This window comes from Emydura macquarii, unplaced genomic scaffold (genome assembly GCF_026122565.2).
Source record: "Emydura macquarii macquarii isolate MOO-44397 ecotype Brisbane River unplaced genomic scaffold, CSIRO-AGI_Emac_v2 contig_2297, whole genome shotgun sequence".
In the NCBI taxonomy this organism is placed as follows: domain Eukaryota; kingdom Metazoa; phylum Chordata; order Testudines; family Chelidae; genus Emydura; species Emydura macquarii.
Window position 1 is genome coordinate 1,025,309 of NW_027132434.1, and position 12,823 is coordinate 1,038,131.

Sequence of the window (12,823 nt, forward strand, 5' to 3'; positions counted from 1 at the left end):
GTACCTTACTTGATCTTCCCTCTTATGGTAAGCATGAGGAGGATGGTAGTTCATGTAAACAACACATGCTGTCACACCATTACGGCCAGCCTTAAAGTGGCCCACAGTCTCTCCATCTCAAATACACCACCACTACAGATGTGTCTGTGTGTATATTCTAATTGGAGCTTGCTTGATGCCAATTGGAAAACTTGGCATGAACCAGAGGGATGAGAAAATGTTTATAGTGGATACCTGAAAAGGTCTAAGTAAATTTTAGCCAAATTCAGTAATTTTAAAAAAATTGATAGATAATATAGGTGTTTGTTTTTAAGCATTTTGGTCCTCTCTTATATTGATTTAAATTTTCAGTTGTGGGAAATTGTAGGAGACTCTATTTAATGACAGATGGTGAAAATAAAAAAGTTGAAGCAAACTTAAAACAAATTAACATTAAAACGATGTAAATATCCTTAACCTCAAAAGTTATCAAGCAGCATTTTTCTTTGTCTATCTGTATATTTTGATTATCAATGGAAATATTTTCATGGGGGTGTGTACAGTGACATTGACATTTACTGATAATTTAATCCTTCCAATCCTATTTCTTGATCTTTTGTCTGCTGCTTGTATTTTTTGTCCCTTTTCCCTCCCTGAACTCAGTACTTTGAGTAAGCATTTCTAGCACATGAAGTGTGTGATGGCAGAGGTTGTAGCCTAGGCATGGTGGGTTCTTGCAGTTTTGTCTCACACTTGAGCTTTTCCTTGAGGGAAATGTACAATACTCCCTTATTTTTTAAAAAAAGGTGTTAAAAGTGTGTGTTACAAAAGTCTCTTACTTGCATCTTCGGTGGTTCTTACCAACTACCATGGGGAAAAAGACACTGCTCTAAAACAGCTGGTTGGCACGTCTTGCCAATTCTTTCCTCAAACTGTGGCCCAGTAGGGATTTTTAGCCTGCTATAAACAGGTAATGTTGGCATAATATACCAAGTGTCATGGTGAATCATAGAATATTAGAGTTGGAAGGGACCTCAGCTTGTTATCTAGTCCAACCCCTTACTCAAAGCAGGACTAACCTCAGCTAAATCATCCCAGCCAGGGCTTTGTCAAGCCACAGCTTAAAAACCTCTAAAGATGCAGATTCCACCACCTCCCTAGGTAACCCAGTGTTTCACCACTCTCCTAGTGAAAAACTTCTTCCTAATATCCAACCTATATCTCCCCCACTGCAACTTGAGACCATTGCTCCTTGTTTTGTCATCTACTACCACTGAACACAGCCTAACTCCATCCTCCCTGGAACCCCCTTTCGGGTAGTAAAAGACTATCAAATCCCCCCCCTCATTCTTCTCTTTTGCAGATTACACAAGCCCAGTTCCTTCAGCCTCTCCTGTAAGTCGTGCTCCAGCACCCTAATCATTTTTGGGGCCCTCCGCTGGACTCTCCAACTTGTCCACATCCTTTTTGTAGTGGGGGCCCAAAACTGGACACAGTACTCCAAATGCGGCCTCACCAATGCCAAATAGAGGGGAATAATCACTTCCCTCGATCTGCTGGCAGTGCTCCTATTAATGCAGCCCAATATGCTATTAGCCTTCTTGGCAGCCAGGGCACACTGCTGACTCATATCCAGCTTCTTATCCACTGTAACCCCCACGTCCTTTTCTGCAGAACTGCTGCCTAGCTCGTCGGTCCCCAATCTATAGCTGTGCATGGGATTCTTCCATCTTAAGTGCAGGACTCTGCACTTGTCCTTGTTGAATCTCATCAGATTTCTTTTGCCCCAATCCTCATTTGTCTAGGTCACTCTATCCACCACTCCCCCTAGTTTAGTGTCATCTGCAAACTTGCTGAGGGTGCAATCTGCCCCATCCTCCAGATCATTAATGAAGATGTTGAACAAAACCGGTCCCAGGACCGACCCCTGGGACACTCTGCTTGTGACCAGCTGCCAGCTAGACATGGAGCCATTGATCGAGCCAGCTCTCTCTCCATTTTATAGTCCATTCATCCAACCCATACTTGAAATTGCTAAGAATACTGTGGGAGACTCAAAAGCTTTGCTAAAGTCAAGGTATATCATGTCCACCGCTTTCCCCACATCCACAGAGCCAGTCACCTCTTCATAGAAGGCAAGCAGTTTGGTCAGGCATGACTTGCCCTTGGTGAATCCATGTTGGCTGTTCCTGATCACCTTCCTCTCTTCCAAGTGCCTTAAAATGGATTCCTTGAGGACCTGCTCCATGATTTTTCCAGGGATTGATGTAAGGCTGACTGGTCTGTAGTTCCCTGGATCCTCTTTCTTGAAGATGGGCACTATATTTGCCTTTTTCCAATCATCAGGGACTCCTCCTCCCCTCCCCCCAATTGCCACAAGCTTTCAAAGATAATAGCCAATGGCTCTGAAATCACATCAGCTAACTCCCTCAGATGCATTGCATCTGACCCCATGGACTTGTATATGTCCAATCTTTCTAAACAGTCCTGAACCTGTTCTTTCAGCGCTGAAGATGTTCATCTCCTCCCTGTTCTGTACTGCCCAGTGCAGTAGTCTGGGAGCTGACCTCTGTGAAGACAGGCAAAAAGGACACTGAGTACCTCAACTTTCTCCACATCCTGTGTCACTAGGTTGCCTCCCCCATTCTGTAAGGGGCCCACACTTTTCCTAATCTTCCTCTTGTTACTAACATACCTGAAGAAACCCTTCTTGTTCCCCTTCATGTTCCTTACTAGCTGCAACTCCAGTTGCACTTTGGCCTTCCTGATTTCATTCCTGCATGTTCGAGCAGTATTTTTATAATCCTCCCTAGTCATCTGACCAAGCGTCCACTTCTTGTAAACTTCTTTTTTGTGTTTAAGCTCACCGAAGACATTTTCGTTAAGCCAGTGTGGGTGCCTACCATATTTGCTGTTCTTTCTGCACATTGGGATGGTTTGTTCCTGCGCCTTCAGTAAGGTTTCTTTAAAATACAGCCAGCTCTCTTGGACTCCTTTCCCCCTCATATTAGCCTCCCAGGGGCTCCTGCCCATCAGCTCCCTGAGGGAGTCAGTCTGCTTTTCTGAAGTCCATAGTCTGTAATGGAATTCTCCATTACTGACAGTTTTAAATCAGATTGGATTTTTTTTAAAATAGGGATTATTTTGGGGAAATGTTATGGCTTTTGTTATACAGGAGATTAGGGATAAGTGTCTTCCTGAAATCTATGAATATAGGTTGCTGCTTGAACACCTTTTGTCACACTCCTTTCATTTTAAATCCTATTTAGTGCAAAGCCTGGCTTCCCCCTTTAAAGCTTTTGGAGCAAGCAGGGAATGGATGTAAGTAGTGTGGTATGGGGAATGTGGTAGAACCACCATGCTTCTATGAAGGGCCTGGGGCAGAGAATTCCCCTTAAATGTTATGTAAAACACATTCCTTGCAATTGGATTGCTGCGACTGACTTGTGGTGGTTGTACTAATAGGGGTTAAATGTTTTTATTTTTTTTTGCCAGTCTTGTATAAAGCTGTAGCCTACAATCTGAAAGCAAAAGTGTTGCATGCAGTTTCCATTTTTTCATTTAATGAAATGACACTGAGGAGCTTGGTTAGCCCACTCTCAAGTAACCAAATAGTGGTCGATTACTGGGAGCTATAAGCCTGTTCTACCACTCCAGCTTTCAGGTAATGTGTTTCCTAGCTTGCTTGTCATGTGATATGAAAGGGAGTGACAGCAGATTGTTCCAGCATCCAGGGCTACAAATAGTGCTGCATTGGGAGGAGATAGGAATAGTTACTATATGGTTTTAAAATTTAGGCTGCTAGGTAAGAGATTGAAATCCAGGACCTCTGTGGTAGCATTCTCTGAAATGCTTCCAATCCACATGCAGGGTCAGTTAGATGGGCAGAACAGCAAGGTCTCACTATGTGAATGAGAGGGTGGTACAGGGAGAAGGGGTTTAGATTTATTAGGAAGGGGGGAATCTTTTGGGAAAGAAGATGCATGTACAGGAAGGAAAGGCTCCACCAAAACCAAAATAGAACCAGATTCTTAACATGTAAAATTAAAAAGTTCTATACCCTAAGGGCTGAAGGAATGCTGACCGGTATGGAGGAGCTCATGGTTCAGACAGAGCCATCCCTTAGATGATCTTTTCTATTAAGGAGAGGATGAAAGTTGATAAACTACAGGTAGGAACTGAAAGTCTTATTTAATTACATCACCCTGGCAGATAGCTAAGCAGTGACAAATCATCATTATAAGTGCTTGTATACAAATGCTAGAAGTCTAAATACTAAGCTAGGCGAACCTGAGTGCCTGGTATTAAATGAGGCTATTGATAATAGGCATCTTCAACTTGGTGGAATGATAATGAATGGGACATGACAATAGGTCACATGGTGGTAGGTGAGTAGCATTATGTATGAAAGTAAAAACCTTAAATCTATGGAACAGTACCAGACACTTGCTGTGGATAGAAATTCCATCTGTAAATAAGAATATAGCAGTAGGGCTATACTGTTGTCCAGTATGGGGACAGCAAAATGCTCCAGGAGATTAGACTTAAAAAAAAAAAAAAACCCTCAGTAATGGGGATTTGAACTATCCACATACTGACTGAGTACTTGTCATCTCAGGATGGGCTGCAGAGATAAAGTTTGACACAAAAAATGACTGGTTTTTGGAGCAGCTAGTGTTGGAACCCACAAGAGGAGAGGCAATTCTTGATTTAGTCCTAAGTGGAATACAGGATCTGGTCCGAGAGATGACTATATTTCAACCACTTGGTAATAGAAACCATAATATAATTAAAGTTAGCACACACCAAAGCAGCCCACCACAATAGCATTTAATTTCATTAAGGGGACCTACACACAAATGAAGCTAGTTAAATAACAGTACAGTCACAAAAGTGAAATCCTGCAAGCTGCGTGGAAATTTAAAAAACACTAATAGAGGCTCAAATGAAAACTGAAAGGACCAAAAAAGTCCACTGCTACTGTGACTAAACAAAATAAAAAGCTGTTAGAGGGAAAAAGGCATCCTTTAAAAATTTGACAAATACCAGGGAAAATCAAAAGGCGCATAAACTGTCAAGTCAACTGTAAAAGTATAATTATGCAGGCTATAAAAAAAATTAAAGTCACAGAGGCAAAAACTAGCAAAAAATTTAAGTACATTAAAAGCAGGAAATATGTCACTATACAAATCCATTGGTACACCTACACCCAATACTATCTGCAGTTCTGGTAACCCCATCTGAAAATTGAAAAATACTGGAAAATGTAGAGAAGGGGGGGGGGGGGGGGAAAGATTAAGGGTATGGAACAGCATCTGTATGAAGACAGATTAAAAAGACTGGAATATTTAGCTCAGAAAAGAGACAACTAAGGGGTATGATACAAGGTCTATAAAATCACTACTGGGGTGGACAGTGAATAAAGAAATGTTTACTCCTTCACATAAGAACCAGAGGTCACCCTATGAAATTAATAGGCAACAGGTTTAAAACAAAAGGAAGTACTACTCCACACAATGCAATAAACCTGTTGAACTCATTGCCAGGGGATGTTCTGAAGGCCAAAACTAACTGAGTTCAAAAAAGAATTAGGTAAGGTGGTGGTGGATAGGTCTATCAAAGGCTGTTAGCCAGAAAGATCAGGGATGCAACCCAATGCTCTGAGCGTCCCTAGCCTCTGATTACCAGAAGCTGGGAGTGAATGATAGGCTAGACCACTTAATGATTGCCTGGTCTGTTCTTATTCTCTAAAACACCTGGCATTGGCCACTGTCAAGCTACTGGGCTAAATGGACCATTGGTCTGACCCCACTATAGCCATTCTTAAAAGGCTCACAGAAGTAACTAATCCTACTCTAAAGTGGCTGATGAATGCCACTGTTTAATCTACTTGGCTTGGTGATCAATGCGTTTTAAACCTGTGGGCTTCCTGAAGGGGTAGCTGTACAATGTCAGTGAAAGTAAAATGTGTCTATCTGAAAGACATCACTTCAAAATACCAGCAGTATCAAATGCTGAATTGCCTTTCCCCAATCAGACTTCCGTTTTCCACTGTTATCACCCTTGTATCTAATTCCCCCAAACAACAAATAAATTGCTGAATTGTTTAACAAGCTAGGACAATTCCTGGGTTTGAATACATCACACTTCTACAGCAGCAAGCACACTTTCTGTGCTTTGCTTCTCATAATGTATTAACTCATTCAGATAACTTGAAATATATTTGTTTTTTGTTGCTGTCCCGTAACAAGGTCTATTGAGCAGGTCAGGTCCCCAGGGGGCGCCGGGTCAGCCCTTCACAATGCACAGGATGGAGGATGCTGGCCCTCCAGCACCTCCCATCCCCGGTGCATTGTGAGGGGCCAGCCCAGGGCACACCGCCCTCCCAGGCCAGGGGGTGAGGCTGCCCTGTCCGAGACAGCACCAAGCTGCAGGGCTGGAGCGGTGGGTAAGTGCCAGTTCTTCACGATGAAGGGAAGCTGCTCCTGCGCCCCCTCCCTCTACGTTGTGAAGGGCCAGTCTCTCCCCACCCCCCAGCCTGGGGGGGTCCGGGGCAGGGCGCCCCCATCTGAGCTGACGCTGGGCTGTGGGGCTGGAGCAGAGAGGCAGGCACTGCGTCGGGTGGGGAAGGTGGGAGGCGGAGCAGAGCCATGCCTCCATTTGCAAGCACTAGGTCAAATACTTAGCACAATTCAATGAATGTCTTGCCATTTTGGTTGATAGTTCCCAATGCATGCTTTCCCCAGCTGCTGTTTCCATTCCTTGGTTGTCACATCCTACTTTAGCATTAAAGTCACCCACCACAAGGCGTAAGTCATGTTTAGGTATTCTGTCAGCCACATGTTGGAGGCAATTACATAACTCATCTTCATCCTCATCACTATGTTCCTTTGTCAGAACATAGTGCTGTAAGATTGACATCTTTAAGAATCCGGTTTGGACTCTGGTGTATATGATGGGTTAAGTAAGTTCCCAGTTGTTTGATTCTCCCCCACTCCACAGAAACAGTCATAATGAGCACTACACCCTCTTGAGTGTTTGTTGTCACAATGACTTGAATAAATGAGATTTCTTCTCCAGCTTGAAGCACTTATCTGCATCTATCAATCTATTCTCCCTGGTACTCAGAGTTGTCCATAGTTGTCCATCTCATTCATGATCTGCAAGATTTTTGATGTCTGAAACATTGTTCTCACACTGCACTAACCAACTTGGAAGTGTTTTTGTGATGCAAGCATCAAACATTTTGGGGTCCTGGCTTCCAGAGACTAGTTTTCACCAGGAGATTGCCTGCAGCATGAGGGGTTGGCAGTGTTCGTTTTTACTGGACTGAACAATGAATGAATGGTTGTTTTTATAACCAGTGAATTGTTTTCACAAGATTTAAGTGGTTAGCCTTGGGCTCAACCCTCCCATTTATCCAGGTTCGGGACCAGAAGCCACATCAGGGTGCTGTTAACAGGCTAGAATCAGGCCCAAGAGATCCTGTGTACATCACTAAGGACTATCACTGAAGAATGTATAGAATAGCAAGCTCCCATCTTCATTTTTTTTTCTGCCAAGACATTTGACAGTCCACAGGCATACATTGTGGAATATTCTTTGCTCCTACATAATCTCAGCTAAAGTAGTCTAAATAATCAAGGCCACACACAGAGACACAAAATGTTCTTTAAGGATGAGCAGCTAGCCAGAGTGGTTCAATGTGGACATTGACATGAAACAGGGCTTCATGTTGTTTGATATTGCCATAGACTGGATAATGAAGAGTATTAGCAACAAAGACACCAGTAATAGCATGGTAGATGGCAAATGCCTAGACTGGTGTCCGCCCTGTGCACCAACATTGTTGTGGAAAGAAGGTAAAAAGAAGTTACAACAGACAATTTAACAAAAATAGCAGGCCAAACAGTGCTCAAAATTAGTTTGGCTAAAACAAAAGTCCTTGAAACCCAGATGTGAAGCAATTTGCTTCATATAGAAGGCAAAAATATCAAAGGAGAACAGTTCATCTAGGTGAGTGCAGCATTATATGAGCCAATTATGATCTCAAGAAGGAAGTGACATCAAGAATAGGAAAGGCATCCACAGCATTTACATGGACAATGCATGGAAATCAAAGATACACAGCACTGGAACAAAACTGAGAATTTTCAATTAAATGTAATCTTGATGCTAACATACAGCTGAGAGCTGGAGATCTACTCACCCATTAGACAGAACTATACACCTTTGAAAATAAGTGCCTACAAAAGATTCTGGGCTTTGGTTGGGAAACCATCCCTAACCAGCAGCTTGTTTCCACCCAGACCAAAAGGTAGTGCTGGACCTATCTGGGGTATGTATTCTAGCTGTCCCCACAGACTTCCAAATAAAGCTGCCAAGTGGAAACCACCTCGGGTGAAGCAACTAGCGTGCACGCAAGAGAACCCTTAGCATGGAGGGCAGAATATCAATCTCAGAGATTCCAAGGCCAGAAGGAACCACTGTGATCTAGAACTTTCCCAAAATAATTCCTTAGAGTATCTCTGAACACCACAGGGCAAATGGATGCAGTAGCAAATGGCAGTAAAGATAGTTTCTGCCCTGTGCATCAACACTGACATGGGAAGAGAGTTGAAAAAAATAATTAGTGCTTTTGCAAGGAACGTGGGGGGGTCTCTATCTCCAAAGACTCCACTGGCTTCACCACCTACTTTCAGACCTGACACTTCCTGGCCATGGTCATTCTGATAGTCCCTACTGAACCCATCAACAATATTTGTTACTGAGTCAGAGAGGTTGCTTTTGAACAGGATTTTCTACAATAAGCAATATTGCCATGTATTGTAGAGTTTGCTAATAAATGTCTGTGTTTCAGTACATCCTTTGTGTATATTCTCCTATTACAGAAATTTAAACATGCCATTTCAGTTAAATCTATCACATTTTCCACTATGCCTATTCAGGCACATCCATGATCAGCCAGACACATTACTAAAGCATGGAAACTTAAAACTCACTTTAAAATAAAGATACTAAGCATGTGTGGACTTCACCCATTTAAGAGGAAAAATGCTAAGAGCTAGTAGATTATTGAGCACTTCCAAGGATAAAGGTTAGAGAGATTTTTTAAAGTTAAAGCTACTTACAGGTTTAGAGTGTAATGAGAGCAAGTGCAGAACAAAAACTGGGCAAAATTCAGAGGAGGAAAGTAATCAGAACAAACATGCAGAATTTGTGTTTTCTCTATTTGAGTAAGTGATGTTCTTTAGAGATGCAATTATTTCAGCAAACAAGGCAACCTGGGGAGTTTAGTTCTTTCTGAAAAATACATGATTTTTATGGGTAGGAGTCTTTTTGGACAGCATGCAGTTACTAGTCAAAATTTCCACTGGTTCGGCTGGGAACGATTGGTTCTGCTTTAGAAGTAAATGTTCAATGTGCTAACCATTTAGCTGTGCAGCTTCCAGTAACAGTAATAAGACCCTTTGGGCCGAAGTCTGCACACTGTGTTGAGACTGTATCTCAGGACTTTTGGGGGCTATTTATCAGCGAATCCCATGTGTCTCACTTTTGAATGAAAAAAAATATAACTTTGGTTCTTGCTTTGAAGTAGGCTAGTTTGCCCACACTATTCCATATGGAGATTCTCAACCTAACTTTAAAAAAAGGGGTCAAACACTGCACATAATCATATTCAACTATTTATCTTCCTGGAGAGAGAAATCACAATAGATAACTGTAGGAGGACAAATCTGTATTGCAGATTTTGAATGCTGAGAAACAGAGTGTAGCCTTACATTAGGCTCCCATTGTGTATCGCCTCACAGGAGGCACTTTACAAACAATTCAGAATTGCTACGTTTGTGATCTAGAGTGGTTCTGTTTAATGTCTACACTTCACTAGGATAGGCCAGCCCCATGATTAAACTTGTTTCATTCATTGCACAGGGCACAAATGGTTTGGAATATTCTGCCTATCAAGTGATGTCATCGACTGAACATCTGTCAGAGTTCTAGAAGTCATGTCAACAGCTGCATTATTCCCACGCAGCTGTTTCCCTTGCTTGTCCCACTGCACAACAAACAAAAATCTTGGGGGGGGGGAGGGAATGATGAGAGTTTGTACTTTAAATGGATATTTTATTACCTTCCTTCAACACTCATAATTGCACAACGTTCTCATTTGTCCTATGCAGACGATGAAATCTGACTGATGCTGCAGGTTAGCTAACACCATAGAACTTCTCTTTAAAAGGAGTATTTTTAAAACGACATTACAGATGGACAGTAAATAAGACTATCAATGTGGACATTAACCATATTTTTGTCCATTAAGGAACACTTTTCCTGCATTTTCTAATACAGAAGCCCTGTTTTCTTCTGTTTGTAGATAAGTCTTCCCAGGGCACTATTATCAGGATCATCAAATAGTTCTGCTCAGAGTGGCTGATAATGCACATCACAAGGGGAGTGCTCAGTGGGCTCTGGTTACAGAGGCCTGTTATAAATTCATTTCAATAGACATTTTGAAAAAAATGCAGTACCTGGAAGACATTTCAGAACGTGACCATTTAAATCCAATCAGTTTGTGAGCAAATTAAATTCAGCATTTGTGGTTTACACATCTAAAAGAAAATTCCATACAATCTCTTCCTAGCCTCCTAGCCTAAACCACATCAGTATGGGTCAATGTATCATACAAAACAGAAGATGAACAGTGGTCACAACTTTGCAATTTTAAGTGAATATTAAATCATGTACTAAAGCTGATTCTCTGTCCATACAAAAATGAAGTATAGAAAAGAGGTAGTATTTTGTTGGCAATTAGATTATAGTACATAAGAGGTCAGATTCACCCTTAGTTTAACTCCTCTAAACTTCAGTAAAGTTACACCAGGCATTAATTTGGCCCAATGGCTGCATTGTCTCCCATATGCTTTCACAGGCAGCGTGCATACATTGGTGGTCTTTCTTGACTTGTTCTATCATTTAACAGCCTCCCCACGTCAGCCTTGCCACATGATCCATTTTCTGCTTGCTGGGCTTTATGAACCCTAAAAGTTCCAGTTCTGAAACAGCTCTAATAAAACGGGCGCTGAAAGCTCTGGTAAAGGAAATTAACACGTATAAATGTCATGATTAAAGTAACTGAATTGAATTAGGCTACCTCTTAAATTTCTCTCTAGCGTGGGAGGGATTTCTTGGTACACACAATAAGCACTGTTTCAAAAAGGTGTGCCCACAGATCAAAATTCAAATCAAGGCAACATGACCTCTGGCCTACAGGATGAAAGTATCCCATGCTCTAATCTGTGCAGCTCCTAGCTGTTTGGGTTGGATGTGGTGGTGATGGAGGAGAGAGGGCTGCAAAATATTAATGCTGTAAACTCTCAAAATATTTAGCGTTATTCTGTTTGTACATCCCTGGACAACAAAACTGGCAGAAAGCCATCCTCTGACTGCAGAAACCATGTCACAGCTTTTGACTTCAATTCAGGCATTATATTTACTTGCATAATAAAGGAAATGCTTGTTTGTGCCATTCACCTCTCCTTACCACCTAGATGTACTTGATTTTAAATGACAGAGGATTTATCTTCCTTACAAGTATTAAATGCAAGTTGACATTTTAAAAAGAAACCTACAGTATGCTTATGGAGCAATGAAATTTGGGCATATATTATGCAAACAACATTCTGGGACACTTGGGACCTCACCTCACCCAACACTAAAAAAATCAAGGTTTTGGCAAAAAAAAACATATGGCAAGTGGTCAACCCTTCTTTTGTATTTTTTTTATAATAAGATTACTTGAAAAGTATTTATCCTTTTTTCAGTCAGTTCTCAATGCATGGGGAAGTTGCATTTGCAAAACCTTGATTCATTCATGAGAAAAAGGCCACTGGCTTGCACGTACATGAACATTAAAAAAATAAATTCAAGAGAAAGAACAAAGGATACTGGATAATTTCATCCACCTGGTCTGTGGCCACTGAAGCTGGGTCTGTTGTTTCAACCGCCATAACCACAGTTGAAAAGGCCTAAAGAGAAAAGTAGATAAGATACAGAACCCCCCAAACCACACACATCTCAGAGACAGTACTTGCATTACACAGGCTTTTCTGTGAATGTGTGTCAGCAAAAGTTAAAGGGCCAAGGAAGAAAAAGGCAGCTCTGTAAAGCATAAAATTTGATTTACACTCAACATAAACAAGGTACAAGCAGCAACAAGGATTTTCATTGTTGGGATAGCAGTGGTGGTAATAAATGATTCTCAGCACTGGGAGGGTAGGTTGAGTGGGATGGTGATTTGTGGGCCCTGCATGTACATGCAGTGACAGGAGTCAGTGTGATATGAGAAGACTATGGCTTTCAAAAGTTCAGCACTGAAGAGAGAGAAATAAAAACAAAACAAAAAAAGCAAGCATTAGTTAAAAAAGAATAATCTAGAGACTATACACAAATAGTTACACTATTTTCATCTTCACATACCTCTAACCAGTCAACAAGATTTATTAATCTGCCGCACTCCAAATGAAGTTTATAAGCTATGCATATGTCAGGAGCTGCATTAGAGATGCATCCTGTGTCACTTTTCAAAGTTTGATTCTGATAAAAAAAACAAAAAAAAACAGAGAAAATGAAGGCAGTAGTTTTCACCGCATATTTTATGTTCAAACCCAGACGACTCAGGAAGTTAGTACTGTAGGTACTTTTTCATATTTATTGTTTATCTCTAGAGGAATGGTGATAAGTGCAACAACAAAAAAACCACCACAAAAAAAAAAAACAAAAAACCACCACAAATCCACTGAGGACATAAATTAAATGATGCATCATCTGGTTTGCAAAAAGCATA

At 41.3% G+C, this 12,823-nt stretch overlaps 1 protein-coding gene across 8 annotated transcripts in view; it reads right to left on the reverse strand.

Moving 5' to 3' along the window:
- ORC3 (origin recognition complex subunit 3) overlaps positions 1 to 12,823 on the reverse strand; it is a 92,237-nt gene that overhangs the window by 5,825 nt on the left and 73,589 nt on the right. For 2 of the 8 annotated variants that reach the window (XM_067560708.1, XM_067560707.1), the window contains exons 18-20: positions 12,457 to 12,573; positions 11,926 to 12,005; positions 10,084 to 11,059 (exon numbers count right to left, since the gene is read on the reverse strand). The exons of 2 other annotated variants lie outside the window; for them this stretch is intronic. In XM_067560708.1, coding sequence (XP_067416809.1) covers positions 10,954 to 11,059; positions 11,926 to 12,005; positions 12,457 to 12,573 — 303 coding nt within the window. In that variant the 3' untranslated portion in view covers positions 10,084 to 10,953. Of the gene's footprint in view, positions 1 to 10,083; positions 11,060 to 11,925; positions 12,351 to 12,456; positions 12,574 to 12,823 lie in introns of those variants that run through there. 4 more of the 8 variants (XR_010922072.1, XM_067560709.1, XR_010922074.1 and 1 more) reach the window with 4 other exon arrangements.